This window comes from Phalacrocorax aristotelis, chromosome Z (assembly GCF_949628215.1).
Source record: "Phalacrocorax aristotelis chromosome Z, bGulAri2.1, whole genome shotgun sequence".
Taxonomy (NCBI): Eukaryota; Metazoa; Chordata; class Aves; order Suliformes; family Phalacrocoracidae; genus Phalacrocorax; species Phalacrocorax aristotelis.
Window position 1 is genome coordinate 69,738,007 of NC_134311.1, and position 24,118 is coordinate 69,762,124.

The following is a 24,118-nucleotide window of genomic DNA, read 5'->3' on the forward strand; positions in this document are numbered from 1 at the left end:
TACAAAACTAAATTACTCTAACTGGCTTCGCTTTTGAGCAGCATAACTAAAGATGTGTGACTGAACTCAAGTGGACTCTAAGCCAGTGTAAACTGATTTAAGTGTGCTATAATGATTATCACCAAGTGAACGCATGGATGCTTCTGATTCATTAGAAGTTTGTTGGAAAAAATGGGGTCAGAAAGTTCTACTGGAATGGAAATGTCTTTTGGCTTATATTTCGTTTAGGAAAACTAAAAATCAAAACGAAATCAAAATGAAAATAAAATTTTTTTTACATTAATCAAAATTTCAGAAAAAATTTAAAAAGCTAATCAGAATTTTGTAAAGGAGAAGGCAGTATAAAAGAGTGAGAAACAAAGATAAATGAACACACAAGGAACTGAGGAAGGGGAAAGTGATGATATTTTAAGAAAAATATTCCGCAACCTGTAACACATCTACACCACTTGCTTGCACCAGCTGCTTTAGGGAAACCCATCTAACTTGTGATACAGCACTGGCCTTTCTGTAAAGTGTCTGGGTTTGTTTATATTTAGTGTACATTAAATCAACCGTATTCACTGTAGAGTATTTGCTAACTTCGCAAACTCCCAGCTAATTTGAAAATCAAACTGTATGAAAGCCACCCATTTACATCCAGGGTTCAGAATAGATAATTTGAATTCAATGCTTTATCAATTTCCATAAGCCTACATCAAGCGAAGAGCTACCAGCTCTCATTACAAAACCATGCAAATATGGGAATCTCAGCTTTGAGAATTGAAATCTTGTGCAGTTTTCTGCTGTATTAATTTCACCTGGGCTGGTACAACAAAGGAGTAGACTTCTTAGAAGTCCAGTATAGCAAGCTTAGAAATGTAGATTCAGAAATTTAACAACACATGAATTAAATAAAAAAATAAAGAAACTTGACATTAAATTAAATGTGAAAATGTCTGAAGCCCTGATTTAAATGGGAACAAGCTAGCAAAACTTAATCTAAGCCTTGGCTTTTGGTATTTTTTCAACTTTTATGGCCTTACTGTTAAAAGAAAATAGTTATCATTTTAGGAGGATAACAAAAAACCCTGATATTTCATGCAAAGGAGGAGACCAGTTTTATCTTGTTTCTGTATTCATGATGGCTTTGTGTACAGCCACTACAGTATGTAGTCCAGTAGTCTTCATGGTGCCGAGGGTTTGCCATATCTACCAGGCATTTTTCTGCTTCTTCCAGAAGAGATGCATGCTTGTGCTTGCTGGGGAGAAAATCCTTACTGACAGGAGAAATCCCACTGACCTTTTGTAGTTTGGAAGCACGCTGTGACAGCCCTGTCCCACCCGGGTCCCAGGGTGCAGATCCTCTTCAGTTGCCTCTCTTGCCACCGTTTCTTCATACCTGCAACTGTGGAGATCATGGATTCCAGTTACAGGGGTTCAGTTTGTTCTCTACCACCAGGCAGGTTTTCTGAGTAAAACACAGTAAGGTTGTATTTGCTCAAATGTAGGGACATCCATTTTCAGTGGTCATAGTTATAGGTGCTGGGATCACAGGTTACAAATTCTAGGTGAAGCTGAAAACTTGACATCAGGTGAGCATCAGGCTCCTACTAGGAACCCGTGAGTCTTTTAAAGAAGTGAGATGCTGGGTGATCTTTCTTTCCTTCTTTTTTCTGTCATAGATTTGGCTTTTGGCTTCCTTGTAGCAAACATACCAATGATAACTCCTATCTCATATTCCCCTTGCATCTCAGATTTACTCCTACTTCACTTGGCTAAGAAGTTTTAGAATACTTATAGCTGAGTCAACAATATTTTGTTAGCTCATATCATGAAGAGTAGAAGGTCTGCATACATTCAGTGAAACTCAGATCTTTCCTACGTTCTTTCCATAGAGCTCGTGCTCAGACCTTTCCTGGGTTCTTTCCATAGAGCTCATCCATGTCATTGTGGGGAGCACATTATTAACCAAGTGACGTATCTAGGATTAAGATATTTTCTAACCTTTGCCTTTAGGATAAACTGCCCCCTCTTCACAGTAATACAGCAGATTACACCTATTTTCCAGTAAGGTGTGCACTTAAAAACATAAAACCATTGTTTGTTTTTAATTTAAGGGTTTTTTTTGATAATGGTCTCAGAAAAAGATGTGCTGTCTGCAGCTGCATGAATCTATGACTCCCGCTCTAGTCTTCACTCTCAGTCTTGTGATTGGGCTGTGAGATGGGATCCAGAGCTCCTGCCTTCCATTTCCATCTTCTTTGGTTAGGATAAAACAGTGAGGCAGCAGTCATTTAAAAAGGCAAATAAAATGTTTGCAATTTCATATACTGAGGAGGAGGGGTGATAAACTGGAAAAATTAAAATCGCATGTCCTTAACTGTCCTGAATCACAACTAAAACTACTACAATGAACTAATGTTAAAAATCCAATTGATACAACATTTTCCCCAAAATTCTGGCTCTTGGACACAATCTTGGTTTTTGTACCTGTGCTGGTTTTGGCTGAGAAGGGGTTAATTCTCCCCACCGCGGGGGGCGGCTGCCCTTCCAGCTTCCCGCGCTCTGCCGCGTGGCGGGGGGCGGGGGGGCTGGGAGGGGCGGGGCCGTGGCGGGGGCGGCTGACCCCGACTGGCCAATGGCAGGTTCATTCCATACCATGTGACACCGTGACCAATATATTGGGGGGGGGGGGGGGGGGGGGGGGGGGCAGTGGCAGCGCGGAGGCGGCGCGGCGTCGGGGCGGCGAGTAGCTGCGGCGCGTGCGGTTTGTTCCGGCGGTTCGTTCCCCCCCTCCCCTCCCTTCCCCCCTCCCCCGGGGCTTTGCGCCTCTCGTTGTTCTCCTTTACATTGCATTTCTACTGTTGTTTCTTTTAATTTTAATTATTAAACTGTTCTTATCCCAACCCACGAGCGTTACCCTTCTGATTCTCTCCCCCATCTACCGGTGGGGCAGTGAGCGAGCGGCTGTGTGGGGCTGAGCTGCCGCTAAACCACGACAGTCTTTTTGGCGCCCAACGTGGGGCTCAGGGGTTGGAGATAACAACAACTGCTGGTCACAGCACCATGTTGTCCTTTTTGCAGTTGGTGTTAAAAATCGGTGTTGGTTGTTTGAGTCTGCTGTGTTCTGCTGTGACTAGTAATGTTTTGCCTACAAGATTTGTTATAGAAACACTCGTTTTCAGCTTTATCTGGTATTTGGGGTTTTTGCTGAAACCGTTACTGTACTTCGGATACCACCTTGTTGAGGCAGTTAGCAATTATACCTCCTCCTCGGAGAGATCTTATATGGAGGAAATACAGAATAGTACCTTTGCAACTTTGTTCTATGATGTCTCTGCCTTTGTTACAACAACCTTTTTGTATCTTGAACATCCTTGGGTGGTTAAGGTGCACTTATTGTTAGTTTTTGGGCATGTTGTTTTGGTTTTGACTAAGCAACTTAAGAATATCACCCAGAAATCTGCCCCGAGGCTTGATAGTTACGAGTGGCAGGGCATGTGGGATAGCATGGGCAAATACCTAGGGCAGTGGGCACCCCCAGTGTTTTGGAGTTTCACCCCCGAACAAGTGCAGAATCCTAAAAAACTAGTGTAATATTTGGAGAAAGTATGTTGTTACGCTGGGAACTCCAGAGAGACACAGATAACTGCAACATGCTGGGGCCTGGCCCATGTGTGCCGAGCCCTGCTCAACAGTATTCAGTGCCCCCAGGGGGAAGAGAAGGTCTCTGGATTGAAATGCAAAGTGACTGGCACTGTAGACAATCCAGCCCTGACGACAGGCGCTGCAGCCACTCAAACCCCCACAACAAGTACTGGAGCTAGCTCAGAAAATAAACCCGTACCAGTATCAGTTGCCCCCGTACACAAGACGAAATATTGGAAGCGGACATCAACTTGTTTAGAACGGGATGATGAAGAACCAGGGCCATCGCGGGGAGAGGAGGGAGAAGTAATAAATGAAATAAGGACAGGGATCGGGTGGTCTCTAAGCGAGTTGCAAGATATGCGAAAAGATTATAGCCGTCATTCGGGTGAGCACATTGCCACCTGGCTGCTCCGATGCTGGGATAATGGGGTCAGTAGCCTGGAATTAGAGGGAAAAGAAGCCAAACAATTGGGATCCCTTTCTGGGGAAGGGGGCGTTGACAAAGCAATTGGAAAAAAACCACAAGCCCTCAGCCTCTGGAGGCGACTCCTGTCTGGAGTGAAGGAAAGGTATCCCTTTAAAGAAGATGTTACATATCGCCCAGGAAAATGGACAACCATGGAGAAAGTCATCCAGTATCTAAGGGAATTAGCTGTGTTTGAGGTGATTTATGGTGACCTGGACGATCAACGGTCATCCAAAGATCCAGATGAAGCCGAGTGCACATGACCCATGTGGCGGAAGTTTGTACGGAGCGCACCATCTTCGCGTGCAAACTCATTGGCAGTGATGTCCTGGAAAGATGACGAGACACCAACGGTGGCAGAGGTGATAGATAGACTCCGGGATTATGACACAAATATCTCTTCCTCGCTTGTCTCTGCTGTGGAGAAACTATCCCAAGAGGTCCAGCAACTCAAAAGAAGATGTGTCCTACTCCCCGCCTCGACAGAGCAGTGTCTCAGCTGTTAGGAATAAGCGTCCTTTGGCTCAAAGACGGGGATACACACCACGGGCCACCCTATGGTTCTACCTGCGTGACCACAGAGAGGACATGATGAGGTGGGATGGCAAGCCTACTTCGACCCTACAGGCACGAGTACATGAACTGCAAGGAAGAACAGTCACTCAGGGAGGCTCTTCCAGGAAAGCTGCTGCTCCAGTTTCCAGCGAGCAAGTCCCCAGACAGAGGAGTAGAAGCACAGATTTTATTTCTAAGTGTAATAGAGGGACTCCTGATTCACATTTACAGGAAGTGAGTTGTGACTGCCATGATCAGGACTAGAGGGGCCCTGCCTCCAGCCGGGTGGAGGAAAGGGATAACCGGGCTTACTGGACTGTGTGGATCCGATGGCCTGGCACGTCCAACCCACAGGAGTATAAAGCTTTAGTGGACACCGGCGCACAGTGCACCTTAATGCCATCAAACTATATAGGGGCAGAACCCATCAGCATTGCTGGAGTGACAGGGGGATCCCAAGACCTAACTGTATTGGAGGCTGAAGTGAGCCTAACTGGCAATGAGTGGCAAAAGCACCCCATCGTGACTGGCCCAGAGGCTCCGTGCATCCTTGGCACAGACTGTCTCAGGAGAGGGTATTTCAAGGACCCAAAAGGGTACAGGTGGGCTTTTGGTGTAGCTGCCTTGGAGACAGAGGAAACTAAACAGCTGTCTACCTTGCCCGGTCTCTCAAAGGACCCTTCTGTGGTGGGGTTGCTGAAGGTCAAAGAACAACAGGTGCCAGTCGCCACCACAACAGTGCACCGGCAGCAATATCGCACCAACAGAGACTCTTTGATCCCCATCCATAAACTCATTCACCGACTGAAGAGCCAAGGAGTCATCAGCAAGACCCACTCACCCTTTAACAGTCCCATATGGCCAGTCCGGAAGTCTAACAGAGAGTGGAGACTAACAGTAGACTATCGTGGCCTGAATGAAGTCACTCCACCATTGAGTGCTGCCGTGCCAGACATGCTAGAACTTCAATACGAACTGGAGTCCAAGGCAGCCAAGTGGTATGCCACCGTTGACATTGCTAATGCATTCTTCTCAATCCCTCTGGCAGCAGAGTGCAGGCCACAGTTTGCTTTCACATGGAGGGGCGTCCAGTACACCTGGAATCGACTGCCCCAGGGGTGGAAACACAGTCCTACCATTTGCCATGGACTGATTCAGACTGTACTGGAACAGGGAGAAGCTCCAGAACACCTTCAATACATTGATGACATCATCGTGTGGGGCAACACAGCGGAAGAAGTTTTTGAGAAAGGAGAGAAAATAGTCCAAATCCTTCTGAAAGCTGGTTTTGCCATAAAACAAAGTAAGGTGAAGGGACCTGCATGAGAAATCCAGTTCTTAGGAATCAAATGGCAAGATGGTCGTCGTCAGATTCCAATGGATGTGATCAACAAAATAGCAGCCATGTCTCCACCAACTAGCAAAAAGGAAACACAAGCTTTCTTGGGCATTGTGGGTTTTTGGAGAATGCATATTCCAAATTACAGTCTGATCGTAAGCCCTCTCTATCAAGTGACCCGGAAAAAGAACGATTTCTAATGGGGCCCTGAGCAACGACAAGCCTTTGAACAGATTAAACGAGAAATAGTCCATGCAGTAGCTCTTGGGCCAGTCCGGGCAGGACAAGATGTAAAGGATGTGCTCTACACCGCAGCTGGGGAGAATGGCCCTACCTGGAGCCTCCAGCAGAAAGCACATGGGGAGACCCGGGGTCGACCCCTAGGGTTTTGGAGTCGGCGATACAGAGGGTCCGAAGCCCGCTATACTCCAGCTGAAAAAGAGATATTGGCAGCATAGGAAGGGGTTCGAGCTGCTTCAGAAGTGGTTGGGACTGAAGCACAGCTGCTCCTGGCACCCCGACTGCTGGTGCTGGGCTGGATGTTCAAAGGAAACATCCCCTCTACACACCATGTAACTGATGCTACGTGGAGTAAATGGGTTGCACTGATCACCCAGCGGGCTCGAGTAGGAAACCTCAGTCGCCCGGGAATCTTGGAAGTGATTATGGACTGGCCAGAAGGCGAAGATTTTGGATTATCACCAGAGGAGGAGGTGACACATGCTGAAGAAGCCCCACTCTATAACAAACTGCCAGAAGATGAGAAGCAGTATGTCCTGTTCACTGATGGGTCCTGTCGCCTTGTGGGAAAGCACTGGAGATGGAAGGCTGCTGTATGGAGTCCTACACGACCAGGAGCAGAAACTGCTGAAGGAGAAGGTGAATCGAGCCAGTTTGCAGAGGTAAAGGCCATCCAGCTGGCCTTAGACATCGCTGAATGGGAAAAGTGGCCAGTGCTCTGTCTCTATACTGACTCCTGGGTGGTGGCAAATGCCCTGTGGGGGTGGTTACAGCAGTGGAAGCAAAGCAACTGGCAGCGCAGAGGCAAACCCATCTGGGCTGCCACATTGTGGCAAGATATTGCTGCCCGGGTAGAGAACCTGGTTGTAAAGGTGCGTCATGTGGATGCTCACGTCCCCAAGAGTCGGGCCACTGAAGAACATCGAAACAACCAGCAGGTAGATCAGGCTGCCAAGATTGAAGTGGCTGAGGTGGATCTGGACTGGCAACATAAGGGTGAACTATTTCTAGCTTGGTGGGCCCATGGCACCTCAGGCCATCAAGGGAGAGATGCAACATACAGGTGGGCTCGTGATCGAGGGGTGGACTTGACCATGGAGATTATTGCACAGGTTATCCACGAATGTGACACATGCGCTGCAATCAAGCAAGCGAAGCGGGTAAAGCCTCTGTGGTATGGGGGACGATGGCTGAAATATAAATATGGGGAGGCCTGGCAAATTGACTATATCACACTCCCCCAAACCCGCCAAGGCAAGCGCCATGTGCTTACAATGGTAGAAACAACAACTGGCTGGCTGGAAACATATCCTGTCCCCCACGCCGCTGCCCGGAACACTATCCTGGGTCTTGAGAAACAAGTCCTGTGGCGACATGGCACCCCAGAGAGAATTGAGTCAGACAACGGGACTCATTTCTGAAATAACCTCATAGACACCTGGGCCAAAGAGCACGGCATTGAGTGGGTGTATCACATCCCCTATCACGCACCAGCCTCTGGGAAAATTGAACGGTACAATGGACTGTTAAAAACTACACCAAGAGCAATGGGGGGTGGGACATTCAAGCACTGGGATACACATTTAGCAAAAGCCACGTGGTTAGTCAACACGAGGGGATCTGCCAACCGAGCTGGCCCTGCCCAGTCAGAAATCCTACATCCTGTGTAAGGGGACAGAGTCCCTGTAGTGCACACAAAAAGTATGCTGGGCAGAACAGTCTGGGTTCTTCCTGCCTCCGGCAAAGGCAAACCCATTCGTGGGATTGCTTTTGCTCGAGGACCTGGGTGCACTTGGTGGGTGATGCAGGAGGATGGAGAAATCCGATGTGTGCCTCAAGGGGATTTGATTTTGGGTGAAAACAGTCAGTGAACTGAATGGCACAATGTAAACTGCTGTATAATACTGTGTGTCACCTCTGTGTTGTATCAATGATATCAGAGTACGAGCCTCCCAACCCATGGAAGATCAACTATGAAACAAGCCGTGCGGCAGTGATGGAACGATGACTGACTCGGGATGCAGCAACCCAACGCCACACACCATCTCTCCCACCCGGAAAGACTGATACAACAGATGGAGCCCAGAGCCATGGACTGGGTGAACTCAATGGACATTTTAATGGACATTTTACAGGGAAGGTCCATGAACTAAGGGAATGATGTCTGTGTGTTATGTTAAAGGATGGGAAGGGGAGGGGTGGTGGTTGGTACGGTTGTATTGCATCATATGGGACCTGGGCATGGTGTAAATGGTATGGAATAAGGGGTGGAGAATGTGCTGGTTTTGGCTGAGAAGGGGTTAATTCTCCCCACTGTGGGGGTCGGCTACCTTTCCAGCTTCCCGCGCTCTGCCGCGTGGCGGGGGGGGCTGGGAGGGGCAGGGCCATGGTGGGGGCGGCTGACCCCGACTGGCCAATGACAGGTTCATTCCGTACCATGTGACACCGTGACCAATATATTGGGGGGGGGGGGGGGGGGGGGGGCAGTGGCAGCGCGGGGGCGGCGCGGCGTCGGGGCGGCGAGTGGCTGCGGCGCGTGCGGTTTGTTCCGGCGGTTCGTTCCCCCTCTCCCCTCCCTTCCCCCCTCCCCCGGGGCTTTGCGCCTCTCGTTGTTCTCCTTTACATTGCATTTCTACTGTTGTTTCTTTTAATTCTAATTATTAAACTGTTCTTATCCCAACCCACGAGCGTTACCCTTCTGATTCTCTCCCCCATCTACCGGTGGGGGAGTGAGCGAGCGACTGTGTGGGGCTGAGCTGCCGCTAAACCACGACAGTACCTAAATTTAAACTAGCTTTTACTGTATCTGAACATCACCAGGCTATTCTACTGCATAAAACTTTTTTGTGCATATATGGAATTTTACAGAATCACAAATACTTTTTTGGTAACCCTTTTTCCCTAACAAAATACTCTTACGGTTAATTTTAGTTTGACTTTCAGAATTTGAAGTCTAAGAGTATGGTTCATTTCAGATTTTTTGTTATAATGGAGTTCCAGTTTCTGAAGAGCTTTTTTCCCTTATAGATATCACTGATATTTTCTCCCTGAGAATAGTCTTTTTTGCATCTGTAACAGCAGATCATGGATATACTTACATAATACCTATGCAATGAAAAATTAAATTTCACAGTTTGTGAAATTTAAAAAATAATTAGCACAAAAAAATTAGCCTGATCAGAGATCCTTCCCGGTACTTTTACCAGAAAAAGTAGCAATTTACACATTATGGAGACCAAACTGTTCCTTCACCTTCTCTGTGAGCAGAGTCCTCCACGCCATGGCATGATGTGGCCCGTGGAGGAATTTCCTACGTAACGCCATTAGAAGCAAGAAATGTATTTCCAAGTCATTCATTTGGAATAGTCCATAACCATTGATTTTCCAAATTCAATTTCTTACTCCAAGTAATCTCCATCATGCTCCATAGCATTGGAAATAATCTCCAAATAGAAAAGGACAAAAATTCCTTGCATTATCTTCTTCTGCAAGTGCTCCATTGGACAATTTTCAGGGGAAATGGCAGACAACAAAGGGAAAACAGATGTTGTATTCTAGGGCTTTGTTTCCTTTGACCGTATTTTTTATTGCAGTTACGACTTAGTTGCATGCTTTTCCAGTGAATTTTATTTTATTTGAAAAGTATGTCCTTGGTTTCTCTTTTTAGCCGTGACTCAAATGTTCTGGTGATCTTCTCATTAACATCCCTTTTTAATGATGTTTCATGGTCACAATCCAATAACATCACTTCAAATAAAGAAACACATGAAAGCTGACAAAACCAGACACATCTTAACTGTGATTTTTTTTCAAACTGCTTGTGACAAGTTATATAAAGGCTTTTTTTCTCTGTGTCCTTTTCACTTGGAAGTATTTGGAATCTTACTAAAAAATGATACTAAACTGGTAAATCATTTCAAGGTTTTACAACTATGGAGATAGAGGACAGAAAACTCTCCTTACTTAGCAGTAGCTGCCAGAAGATGGATTCTTGAGGGACTCCAGTGTTAGATGCTGATCAGAGGAAAAAGATATTCTGAGGGGAGATACAAAGTTTTATTCATTCACAGTTTACCTGGAAGAATGGGGTGGGATGTCTTGGCAATAGTATGGAACAGAAAAAACAACTGATCACTATCTTTAAAACATCTGCTCCATATGGAGGGACCACATCTCTTTTCAATCTTCTCTTTTCTAGACTAAGCAAACTTAACTTTTGAACCTGTCTCAGGGGGACATGCTTCCAGACTCTGTTTATTCCCTTCTGAACTCTCCAGTTTGTCTGTGTTTCTCTCAAAACAGTAATGCTCAGAGAAACATAGTACTCCTGCAGAGTGGAGAGGACTATTGCTCAAAGCTGACATTAGCACTTCTGCTAATATAACAGCATTGTATTGCTCACTCGCCTTCAGCTCATGGCTCGTTAGGACGAGCAGAATCTCCCCTGCAGCGCTATTCTGTACTGTATTCTTCTTTTCTGTACACTTTCCTTAAGTGGAAAGCACTGGATGTTATTAAATTGATTGTTTGACTTCAATCTACCTCTCCAATTCCTTATGATCATCAAAATTTTAAAGTATTTGTCAGCCCTAATGACTTTTTGGACAAGAACCAAACGCAGGATAGAATCAGCTTGAAATATCCTCCTGGTTTAACACAAGCTGACTGATAGCTGCGCTTTAAGTATATTGTTTCCAAACATTTAGGCCAGTATCATCTAATCACACAAGTGTTCAGTAAACTTACGCAGCCTATACTAATACAGACCTTTTTTGTTTCAATAAAGTGATTACTGTCACAGCTAGCTGCACTTCTCCTTGCTTTCATGTCTCTCTGATGTCTCCCCATTTGTTTGTCACGATTCTGGCTCTGTCTTCATGTGATCCTGCCATACCTGGAAAGCACTGCATTGTTCATCGTATGTAGCACATACTTACAGCCTGTGCTGCTAGTCTCTGTACATAAAGCTTTCCTTTCACAAACATCATAGGGTCAATCACCCCTCAAAACAATGGTACTATTTAATGTTGGCACCAAGGGTAAACCTCAGAAGAAGGAAAGATGATAAAAAAAGATATTGTCTACATATCTGTTTATTTATCTTCTAGATCACCTGAGCCCAATATGCCATCTTGGGTGCAGCTGCCTTGGGAAAAGAAATTTGTTACTGCAACTCACCTGGAGCTGTTTTCTCTACTACACTAGAAATTATCACCCCCTCCAGTCTCTTGGCATTTCTTCACATGGAGCTGCTCCCTAGCCCGGTTCTGTCAAGTGACCTAGTTCAGCAGAAACACCTTTTACACTCAAATCATACTGACAGAATGGGGTTAAGTAGCAATTACACATGCAGTCATTGTGGCATATCTGGAAAGGCAGTAAAATCTGGCAGCAGGACCTAGCCAGCCAGCCAGCTAGGGGCTGGAGAACAGTCCCCAAAGCCCCTTCTTTCAGATCAGCTACTGCTACAATGGATGTGACCTCAAGCCATTTTTTGTCCTTTTTGTTTGTTTGTTTGTTTTTGTTTTTGTTTTGATTCACCACAGTCCAATTGATTTTGGCAAAAAGAGTGGTGCGCAAAAACCAGAACAGACTCACTTCAGCTACAAATTACATTGGGATCTTGCTCTGCTCTGTCCTACGTTGGACCAGGTCCCAACTGCCTTTGAGAGAACAAAGTTGGCCAAACTTGTCTTACTAAAAAGATCTGTCTGGTGTTAAAAGAGAATGGTGTAACAATTAAAGCTGAAGAAAAAAAGAATACCTTATATTTTCTGTACTTGTTTTCTTATGTGAAAACTGCTGAGAAAATTTAAGAGAAGAAGTGTAAACCACTTACTTCTTCAGAAAGAGTTCTAATTCCTGCTAACATTTCCTCAGTTGCATATGTTTGCTCTTTCTGTCTGCTTTGGCAGCAAAAGACATGGAAGAGGGTTTTGGTGTTTTTTTTTTTTTGCAAATATAAGGAATGCTTCTGTCCTTTAGACCTTAGTCTACAAGTGCACGTACAGGAGAATGAGTTAAACATTTTAAAGCAGTAATTGTGTGTGCGTGTGTATGTCATAAAAGCACTTATGCTGTCAACAAAAGCAAACTACACAACTAAAAGAAAGAGCTATCAGGGTTTAGGAAATACATGGTAAACTACACATAAAGAAGTTGTCAATTCTTAGACGACTCTGTTGTCAGTGTGCAAAAGGAAGCCACACTTCCAAAAGGCCTTTGCAGAGAGGATGAGGACACCTCCATTTCTTCTTCCTCTGCTTCTGGCAGCTTGAAGAAGTGATCTGTTCTGCACTGCTGACTTCCTGCATTCTAGCAGAAACTAGAACCTGTGAACTTCTGTCCATTTTGTTTGTGGACCTCTAACCCATCACAGTCAAATGAAATGACATTAACTGATGTATGAAATGGCCAGTTCCTCATTAAGTGTAAGATCTCATCTTTTGTCTTGCTTTGGTATAAAAGACTACTGCTATCCCACTCTTTGCTCTGTGCTGTTCTCACTACTCTGCTGTGTGTTCCTCCATCCACCCATCTGTTCCTGGAGCCTTTGTCCTTCTCTCTAGGTAATCTCATTTGTTTCCATTACAATGATGTGATGACAAATGACAAATGTGTATTCCACCAAGTCCATACATTCATTCTTCATCACATTAGTGCTTTAATAAACTGGAAATGACAGAACCCCTGAAGCACATATTTTTACCTAATTAAATATTTTAAATATTTTAAAAGTCAACTCACTGAAATAAGATTGGTCAATAGTGGTTTCTTCCATGCTTTCCCCATAACTGAATCATTAATTAACATGCAAGATAAAAAAACATACAGAGATTTCAATACTAATGCCAACTCTAAGGAGTTCCTGCCTCCCATCTTTGGCAGCTTGCTGCTGTCCTTTCAGATCTCATGCCAACACAATTGCAAACCATATCAGTGAACAGATCTGTCTTAAAAATAATCCACATTTTCCCTCAGAATATTCTTAAAGATTAATCAGTCCCTGGGCTGATGTTACTATGTAAACTGATACTGCCCGTAGCTCTGAATATCCAGCCAAGGCATAGATGTCTGGTTTCTCTATGTCATGAGGCTTCTGTACCATTTATGGGAATACATGTGAAGTAGCACACCAGAATCATTCCTGTCTTGAGAGTACATGTTAACAGCAGTCCAACTTTTTGGCTGACAGTGGATCTGGGGTGTCTGATCCCAATTCTGTTTTGAGGGACACCATGACAATATTTCTAACATTTCCAACATTTCTTTTACAAGCAATTTACAACCTATTGTAGAGTTACTAAATCTCGAGCAGAGACCATCTTTGCTTTCCAAAGCCTTTGAAGTCCTCTGGACAGAATTGCTACGGTGTTCGTAAGGCACAGCAGATGTTTCTATTTCAGCCCTTGCTACTTACCTCGAACTATGATATGGTTCTTTGATGGAGACAAATGCAAATGAGGAAAAAAGTGGCCACTGTTCTGTGCACTTCAGCAGTGACCATCCAAGGCTGAACTGAGCCCAGGAAAGAGTCCAAGTTATTTACATTAGTAAAATCCCAGGGGCAAATTTTGCAGGCGGTGTTCTAAGACACGGAAATGAAAACAAAAGTGAAAATCACAGCATCACTTTGATCCAAACCAAGATGATTTATCCTTCTAATTTAGTTCAGTTAGCATAAAGAATTTGTTCTATACCCAGATATTATCTATACCCTGATATTATCTAAAAACATAGAAAATGTTGCCTAAAGAATGTGAATCTTTTCTAATGTAGCATAGGCAGAAGAGGAAGGTGCATTTTGGAGAGAGGCAACACGAGTCAAGGGTACTTTATAAGGTTACACTTTTAAAAAGAATGCAGTAATTGCTTTCCAATATTTCTCTCATCTCTGACAGCATTTGGAAAAACAGTGGAAGCGTGGGGATACTTTGTTTAGATTGAAAAGAAATACAAAACCATCTTTCATATTAGAAATAAAGGTTATCTTGAAGATTTTGTTGTCAAATTATGATCAGTACGTCCTTCTATAGGCTTCAGTAGAACTATGTGCTGTAAAAAACTAATGACTAATGTAAATAACATTTGCTGTGTATAAAGCTGGATTTTGCCCATGTTCTATGTTGTCTGGGGTGGCAGGCAGCAGACAAGAATTATTCCTCCTTGAACATCAATGACAAGAAGTTTAATCTTTACTATTTATGGAAGAGTAAGGAAAGATAACTCTCACTCTGAAAATCCAACATTTCCGAGGAGTAACCTTGTAGAGCCTAAATCAAGTCAGTGGAGTCTGGTGAACTGGCCTCTCATTTCTGTGGAGATGCAGTTCATTTACTGGAGGCGCCTGTAGAAGTTGTTCAGGGTATTGGTCTATTTTTTACAGAATGACAATATAAGTCCTGTTGTGCACTGCATTTTGCTGTTGTTTAGGGATTTTTAGAGTAAAAGATAAAACAGACATACTTTTTCACCTAGTAATAGGAACTAGACAAAATTTCATCCAAAGCATAATGCAATAATTGCTTGTAGTTCATCATTGCTCTTAAGGTCTCAGACATAGGCTTAGTCTGTGGACCCATAAACAAAGAGCTTCTTTTGCAAACACTTTCAAAGGAAAAAGTCAACATTTTTCAGGTTTTTTTGTAATTTTAGTCTTGCTGCAAAAAGGTAGAACTCCACTGTTCTGTCCTTTTTGGAAATTCTGTTCCTTCTTTCTTGAAGTTCAGTTGATGACAAATCACTTGATTAGACATAGTTTTCCAAAGGCACTACCACATTAAATATTTTCAAGAGATAAAGCAAATCCTGAAAAATATTTTATGATAAAATTCCTAAACTTTGTTGGTGGCTGGATTTATACTCGTATTGCACTTAGAGTTTTACAAGTAATTCCCATATAAATAAATAAAAAACCTAAACTCTGTTGACCAACACCTGGGACTGGCTCAAAATTAAGGTCTCTGTTTTACAGTCTCTGTTAACTGTTTTCAACACCACTGCAAAACAGCTTTCACAGTAGAGCATTGTATTACTCATAGATTTGCAATAAACCCAAAAGAGCACTAGCTCTTGTTTGTATGTGGTACAAAAATGACACCCGTACCACATCAATAACTGTGCTATACAATCAGTGCACTTTTTCATTTGTGGATTTATGACTAATGCCATACTCCACTGCCCTTGAGGCCTAACCCCCTTGCTTCCACTTGTGACCTGGGTTATGCTCAGCCTGATCAGTCATTTCAAATTTCCTCTTTTGTCTTTCAGGGAAGCTCACAAGCGTTGCACTGCTTCTGAGTGTTTGTCTATATTGCCTGGCTCCATGTTTGGCACTGATTCAACACTGTGCAAGCTCTTCTGTAGCACAACACACACACACCACAAACAAGCCACCTGCCAAATTTTATGGTGAGAATGGAGTGACTTGCATTTGAATGGGTGTTCTTGGCTTTTATTGGCAGCTAATTACCTGCAAAGTCGATCGTGGCAATTGATGCACAGCCGGTTCTTTTTAATAAGGCCATGCTAACAAATGAGTCCATGATTTCTGGTTGGCCTTTAAACTCTTACAGCTTTACTTGTTTGGTTGCTTGCTGCCAGTATAATTTCAGAGGCTACAGTTTGCTGATGCTGGATTGAGTTCAGTAGATATACTTACGTACATAAGAAGACTAAGTTCACCCTAGCACAGTTTCATAATTAAAATACCATGCAAATATAGCATACTTTCTTATCATCAGTCAGAACCATTTGAAAAATTGGTCCAAACTGAATATAAAATGTAAGCATCAGCTCTTGTTACCTGGCATGTTTTCTTTCTGTGAAGCGTTTGAAATGCTTTGGGAAATACGTGGTAGGATACAGATAGGAACTGGATAGGATAGGATGAGTCCAGTCCAGCTGTACCTGAAGAACTGCCAGCGCTGCGATATCTCAGGAGGAGGCAGAAGTAGCAGGCCAGCTTTCCCTGGCACTATACAAAGAAAACAAAATGAGGCTTCCCAGTGTTATTTCTGGTACCGTCATCCAGCAGTCTGGAGCACCTGTGGTCCCTCAAAGTCCTGGCCTAAAGCAGACGTATTCATCCCTGTGGTGATATGTATGGGCTGTTGGGTCACGGGCTTGGTGCAGGGTTGGGGTGGGGATAAAGCTCAGTTGCTGGGATGGACAGTGCAGGTACAATGTGATGAGCAAGTGGCAAGGGGATGGTACGCACACAGGGAGGGGAGAGGAAATATTGGATTCATGCTGTTAAATGTTTGCTGCTTGTAGGAACATCAGCCTGTCCAACCTTAGAATTCACACCTGGTTAAATGCAAACACATTTTCAAGTGTCTGTCCCTCACACAGAGGCTCCTTCCTCCCCCCCCCCCCCCGCCCCAAATTGAAGGCCCCAAGTCAAAAAGAAGTTGCCAGAGTTTTTTTTCATAGTTGTAAGGCAATGAAAATTTCCTTAATCTCTTGAGGAATGGCCAAGCTTTTCCAGCTGAAGTTAGAATAAGGACAACAACAAAACAATGACATGTAGACACACATCCTGAAAACTCGAACCCAATCTGTTAAAGTTCAACTAAAATGACAAGCAACTGAAACCGGTGTCAGTTTATATATTATGGCTGTATGTAATGCTGTTACATAAAGGGCAAGATCAAGCAGGCTGAAGTAGGTAGAGCTCACAACACTATAATAGCTAAGATATCTTATTGCTGTGTTTGTTCAGAACTATGGACTTTTTCCATAGTCATGTCTTTTTTAGCTTTCTTTCATTTTGGAAATGAAAAGTGTAGGTGTGGCAAAGTTACTGTTGCAGCTGGAGACATGCCTTGACTGCAGAAGTTCAGGTAATTATTTTTTCATTAATTCTAGTCATAGGATGGAAAGAAAAACATGCTTTTTAATAATCCATAAAGCAACTACTTCAGTTTGGAAATGGTAGGACTACTGAAGAGAAATTAACTTCCAATAGAACATAATCTTGTGCATACTGTTCTTATTTCTAAGCATTTTGAAAGATGATTTTGCCTGTCCCGCGTAGAACTTGCACTGCTTCTTCTTGCAGTTCTCAGAGGATAACCTTCCTGAGATGGGTGATGAGTTATTAGAAACTAAAAAATGCTATATATAATTCATGACAATTTTAGTGGCATCATAGAAATGAAAAACTATTTGTCTGTATTTTAAAAGTGACATGAATCTGAATGAGGCCTGTATTTCCTTGGAAATGTATCATATATTTAGACATGTTCATTTCTTAGGTGGATAGTTTATTGATCATGCAGAATAGGGCATTAATTGGAAAGGAAACATGGAATGTAACTCCAGCATGCTCTCTTGATGGGCTGCTACTGTAAAACAGGGTTATTCTTGCAACTTCACAAGCAAATCTATTGCCTGTCTTCAGCTTTTTCTTACATAAAATATGTCAGAGCTGATTTATCCCTGTTATGTTGCCAGATGGATTGACCTGAAAAGGGAGAAGAAATTAGGTGACTGAAAGTGTATCATGGTACAGCTAATGAGACATCTCTAGTTTATGGTTGTAAATGATGTTCCTGCATGTAGGGAAGGGCAGTGCTTCAGGGACTCTGCAAAATCTTCTGATGGAAATGAAGGTACCGATCTAGTTCCTTTGCTATAACTACATGTGGCACAGAAATAAGACCGTTACAAGATGCACTTGCTGGCAGTGATTTATACTGTATCAGTCCCAAGGTATTAATTTGAGCCCTCCTGAAGTTGCTGTAACCCATACCAGTTGTCAATACTCTTAATTTTGATAAATCAGGGTATGTCCCTAACATGTGTATCTGTCATAATTCTTCTTATGCCAGACTGGGACCTCCTAAGACAATTCTGAGAGCAGGATTTTTCTGGAAGCCATGGCAGCTCTCCTGCATTTTGTCTTGAATGTTGTATTGCTCCAAAGATTTCCTGATTTAGTGTCTTTCACCCTGTTACCTCACATGCAATATTGCCCTGTAGATGTGAGGAAAGACAGCAAGTACTAATTGGATTACATAGGATTATCAGGTTGAGTTTTAGCCCCATTTTTTAAATACGCTCTGGGACCATGAGCAGAATCTATGATTAATTGTGTGTGTGTTGTCAGTCTTTTTCATCCTAGCATCTGCTTTTACATAACTGGACAGAACATCCCTCGTGGGGCTGCATCTCAGCTCACTTTTCAGTTTCGGTGGGAAAGGATGGGTAGGTGTAACAATGCGTGCCTGTTGAGGACCATCCAGCCATGATTTTAGCAGCAGTAGTGAAGATAAGCAGGGTAGTGGAGGGATGATCTTGAGATCACCCTAGGCCTCTGGGATAAGCAGGGTAGCGGAGGGATGATCTTGAGATCACCCTAGGCCTCTGGGATAAGCAGGGTAGCGGAGGGATGATCTTGAGATCACCCTAGACCTCTGGGACATCAGAGTTTGTCTTCCCGTTTTCTTCTCCCCACTTGTAAAATAAAAATTACATCCACCTGCCTGCTTTTACCTTACTTAGTGCTGTGAAGCGGAAGCTGTTAAGATAGCAAGAGTGGCAAGTTCTGCAAGTGTTATTACTCTAGGTATGCATGTATGCTCATGTTTTGTGTATGTAGTTTTGTCGTCTTGTAGTTCTTGCATACACATCTACAAAGAAGTTGGTGTCAATTAAAAGAACAGGTAAATATGTCCCATTTCCATTTATTTTTTAGCTTCAGATCAGCTCATCTTGAGTTTTCATGCTACAATATTTTCACCTAAAAGCTGTGTTGCATTTTACATAAGTATGTGAAGGTAAGACTACAAAACACAGAGACGCCTGAATACATAATGTCACAATAAGAAATCCTCTAGGTGTGTTCCAGAAGGGTGTATAGATTCTTTGAAATGAAGAGATAATAGATTTATCAAAAAACAAAGAAAGAATTCGAAAGTCTGAATATCAGGATATATTTGCAGTAGATGATGTTAAAATATTTCATCTTTTCAACCTCTAGGGGGGACTATGTTTTCAGCAAACCTGTCTGTGAAGAATGTTCTTTATTTGCAGCAGGCAGTTCAGACTGTTGCTAATGCTAGCTGGAGTGAGTCAAGTGATCCTTGATTTGTGCATGAGTTATTTCTGGGGGGGAAATAGCATGTGTCCGAAATAACTTTAGTCCTAAAGGGCCAGCCTGAAATCTCTGCTCTTGCTGCAGTCCGTGAGCATTCTGCTTGCTACCAGTTGTTGACTGCAGATTTGTTCCTATTAAAAAGCATTTATGTAGCTGAAAAAAATATTGCCTGTGGCGAAATGTTGAATTTGTAGCTATGGAAAATACTGTTAGTGAACTAATGATGAGGTGGATTAAGTGGCATCTTGAACTGGGATTAACAAGCAAATTCTCGTGCATAACTTTCTGGCTCAGAAAACTAAATCAAACAGAGGCTGGGGTTCTTCTTTATAAAACCCCTTGGGATGAAGGGGAACAACTGAAATGTTCACAATCCTTTGGGCCCGCAGAGACACCGTGACTCCCCTAAGGCTGAATGCAATTGCTTAGGTGAGTAAGGACCACATACTGTGGGCCTAATCTTTTTCAGAAAGCATCAGAATTGGTCTTTGACGCTACTAGTATTACACAGTACTGGCTAGATGCCTTTTGGTTTTTTTTCCCCTCATGTTGGCCCTGCTTCTCCCACTCTTATTCATTCCCAGCAGTACTTTACCTCACAAGGAGCAGCCAGTGTGAAGGGATGGCAGCCCAGTGATTTACAGGCTTACTATCTCTTCTGTTGTGTTTACACAGCTTACACTCAAATAGGATAGCTAGGAGTGTGTGGAGCCCAAATGTAAAATGAAAAATATATTCTGATGGGGGAAGGAGGGAACCAAGAGAGATTCGTCCAGATTTCGGTGTTGTAAACACATCTGTAGGGTCACCATAAAGCAGTGACTACAAAGGTCAGCATTTCAAAATGTGTCTTAAGAAAATGTTTTTGCAAGCTTTGTGGTGAAGATGGCTGGCGTGTTGTATATTGTAACATTCTGCTTAATCTCTGCTATGTTATATGGAGTCATTTACAACAAAAAAATGCCTGACATAACTTACAGTACAGGAACATACAAAACCAGCTTCACCAGGGTGGATGTTTATGTAATCTGCAAGAGGACTCTGAAGTTCGATTCAGTAATCAAATAAAACTACGTGAGAGGCACATTTCTCAAAGGCGCTACCCATCTTTGAATTTCTGAGCAGCTTTATTTTACTGAGCCCTGTTAGATAAATGCTCCTGACAAAAAGATTTTTTTGGTGATTACTTCTGTACACCATGTTATCTGCTGTTTTCATTCCACTTCTCGGTTGTAATTGCGTAAGCACTTCCAGCTTTCTTTTCTTTTTAATCAAGGCATCTCAACGGTGAGCTGATGGTCACGCCAGGAGCGCATGCAGGTTTCCCATTCATAGGCTGCACAGTGAAGCCAGCAACAGAAGTCAGGTTTACACATACTGGCCTGACAACGACCTCTGTGCTGAACTAAACAAACCCCCTCTGTAAAGCCAGGATCAGTTCACTCACCTTCCGAATGCAAACCCAGCACTCTGAGTAACCATGATCGAACCATGCAGCCCTGCTCTGGGTTTGAGAATGTGTGCTGTTATGGGGCACAGAAAACTCGATAGAGATCCTTTAGGATTCTGCTGTCAAAAACCATCAGGTATTCCAAAGCCTCTTTCACAAAACATTTTGCACATTTTGCACTGACTTTATTCCAGAGTAGGAGCATCCACGTTAAATGGACACTAACAAAGCCTTAAGCGTAGCAGCTTTATGGCCAGTTAGTAGAGCTGAACTGGGATGCATTTAACATGCTCTGACAGGCAGTGTTGTCAAGGTAGTTCAAAAAGTTATTTTTCTTTTTTTTTTCCCCAAGAAAATAATGTCAGAACGGGGCTTGCCTCCTTCACTGGGAAACCTCTGCTGCTTGGGGCATGCAGTTGTGTCTCTGACACACAGTAGGTGGGAAGCGACCGAAAACTGCATCTGGGCCTTCGTGGTGTGGGGGTCTTACAATAAGATGATACAGAGGGATACAGGGAGGGGTCAGGGATCCAGCACCTGCTTCCCCGTAGGGCTAGGCCGTCCCTGAGCACGGGCACCTTTCTGGGTGAGGACATGGGAGTCAGGCAGCGCTGCTTGCACCCAGCCACAGTGCCCTTCAGGGTGCTGCCTGCATCCCCGGAGCTGATGCTGCAACCTCACCCTTCCCCAAATCCCCCAGCCCTGCCAAGCACCGACCCCGGAGCCGTCGGGGAGGGAGGGGCTCAAGTGCTTCCCTTATGCAGTAAATGCAGCTGAACTGGGCTGAAGCAACCCCCAAAAAAACACTTAAAAAAAATGGAAGTGCAATGGGATCCTTTACTCCCCGTTGCAGGGACTCGCTTGGCAGGGGGGGCAGCAGCCGAGCGGGAGGGTACGTGCGGTAAGGGCACCCGCCCGCCCCGCGGTTTCGGCGGGAGAGGTGTGCGGGGGGGCGCGGGGGGCCGCCGGAGGGGGCGGGGGCGGGCGCGGGAGCGGCCGGCGCGGCTCCTCCCTGCGCACAAAGCCCGCCGCGCCGCGCCGGGCCCGCGGAGAAGCCGCCGCCGCTCCCGCGCTACTTAAGCGGGGAGGGCGCAGCGCGGCAGCCCCGCGGGGGGATCCGGCGGGGGGGCAGGAAGGGCAAATAATTATACTAATACTAATAATACTATAAGAAAAAAAAAAAAAAAAAAGAAAAGCAGAGCTGAGATGCTCCGTCCGAAACCCGCAGGCTGGGGCAGGTTGTGAATCCGCCAAACACCTGAGAAATAAAGCACGACCGAACAATCTCGAGGCGGGAGGAGGGGAAGGGGTGGGGGAGAAAAGTTTGCCGGAGCTCGGGCGTCTCGGGGGGCGGGCGCGATGCCGCCCTGGCTGCTCAGCAGCCTCTGCTGCGTGCTGGCGGCGCGGGCGGCGCTGGGCGGCGGCCCCGCGGGCGCGGAGGAGGAGGAGGAGGAGAAGCTGATCCGGGTGCTGGTGCTGCTGCCGCAGGACGACGCCTACCTCTTCTCGCTGGGGCGGGTGCGGCCGGCCATCGAGTACGCGGTGCGGAGCCTGCGGGAGAGCAGCGCCGGTTTGCCGCCCGGCTACGCCTTTCAGCTCACCTACGAGGACTCGGCGTGCGGCAACCGCGCCCTCTTCAGCCTGGTGGACATGGTGGCCCTGCAGCGCCGACGGCCCGACCTGCTGCTGGGGCCCGTGTGCGAGTACGCGGCGGCGCCGGTGGCGCGGCTGGCGGCGCACTGGGACGTGCCCATGCTGTCGGCGGGGGCGCTGGCCGCCGGCTTCGGCGCCAAGGGCGGCGAGTACTCGCACCTCACCCGCGTCGCTCCCGCCTACGCCAAGATGGGCGAGATGCTGCTGGCCCTCTTCCGCCACCACCAGTGGAGCCGGGCCACGCTGCTCTACAGCGACAGCAACCCCGAGCGCAGCTGCTACTTCGCCATGGAGGGCGTCCATGTGGTCTTCCAGGAGGAGGCCTTCCACATGGCCGTGCACAGCTTCGACGAGAGCAGCCGCCACCTCGACCTCGACGGCGTCGTCCGTGCCCTCCAGACCGGCGAGAGGGGTGAGTGGCGGCGGGGCGCCCGGCTCAGCTGCTCGGGGGCGACCGGAGGCGGGGACGGGGCGCCGGGGCAGTGGCAACACCGGGGAGAGAAGGTCCTGCGGGAGGGGAGGGCCGTCACGTCGCGTCCCCACCCGTAGGAGAAGCGCGCTGCGGTGCTGCGCCCGCTCCCCCGGGCCCGGCATCCCGCTAAAATTCCAGCGAAATATGAGAAAAAAACTCCTTTCCTGTGAGGGTGGCAGAGCAGTGGAACAGGCTGCCCAGGGAGGCTGTGGAGTCCCTTCCCTGGAGACATTCAAAACCCACCTGGATGTGTTCCTGTGCCCCCTGCTCTGGGTGTGCCTGCTCAAGCAGGGGGGTTGGACAAGATGATCTCCAGAGGTCCCTTCCAACCCCTGCCATTCTGTGATTCCGTGATTCCCCGGGCAAGGCATTCCCCGACGGGTGGGGACCGGCTGCCCTGAGCGAAAACTCTGCCCACGGAAGCTCGTTAGAGCTTTGCCTCCGGCGGCGGGGAGGGAGGCTCACCCTCGGGGACCGCGCTAGGAGGGGTTTGTGGCACGGTAAGACATCGGCTGTCTGCTGGCAGTCCGGGTCACCCAAAATTTCCTGCCCACCGCAGCAAATCTGTTGCTTACTCCGAGGTTTTCGAAGTGACTCTCTGTAAGTTCAAACTCTTAAGCAAAGATGTTTTCTTCTCACCCTGCTGTGTCTTGCCACGGTGATCCTTTTCCCCACTCCTGCCGTTGGAAGCCCCGTCGAGGAGTTCATAAATAACGTGCATTTAGGGGAAGCAGTTCTTTCAGGGGGTGTATGGATGTGAACACCGTGAGTGTGTGCGGTAATATTGCCACCAGCTGTTAGCAAAACACCGTGGAGATAAATGGCTTGTAAAACACCTTGGAAAGTTACCCCAGTACTGGATGAACTGGCTTTGTGTCATGAAGTGCTCAAAGTGCTTTGGGACGTGCAAATTTGTAGTTAGATGTGTTCTAAAGTGAGACCTTGCTGAGCAATGCGTGGATACGTGGGCTTGTCAAAAAGGCATTTTCTGTTAGAGGCTTTTACCAGCTATAGGCTTCCCCAGTAAGTTATTGCAAATGAAGAAAAGGTATGACCCCGGAGTTATCCATATGATCAAGTTAAAGAAAGTCCGTAGCTGTTTTCCAAAAGAGGCATAGATATGCAAAGTGCTTTGTGCAATTTTTGCATCCTTGTTTGTTAGATATTAAAATAGCATCAAAATTGGAGTGATAAAGACTATGCCATGT

The 24,118-nt window shown here is 45.5% G+C and overlaps 1 protein-coding gene across 1 annotated transcript in view; it reads right to left on the reverse strand.

Annotated features, from left to right (window-relative positions):
* The window catches only part of TARS1 (threonyl-tRNA synthetase 1), a 41,154-nt gene extending 18,107 nt beyond the window's left edge, over nucleotides 1–23,047 (reverse strand). Inside the window, exon 1 of the mRNA XM_075079282.1 lies at nucleotides 22,286–23,047. Coding sequence (XP_074935383.1) covers nucleotides 22,286–23,032 — 747 coding nt within the window. The 5' untranslated portion in view covers nucleotides 23,033–23,047. The remainder of the gene's footprint in view (nucleotides 1–22,285) is intronic.
* Between the last annotated feature and the right edge of the window lie 1,071 nt (nucleotides 23,048–24,118).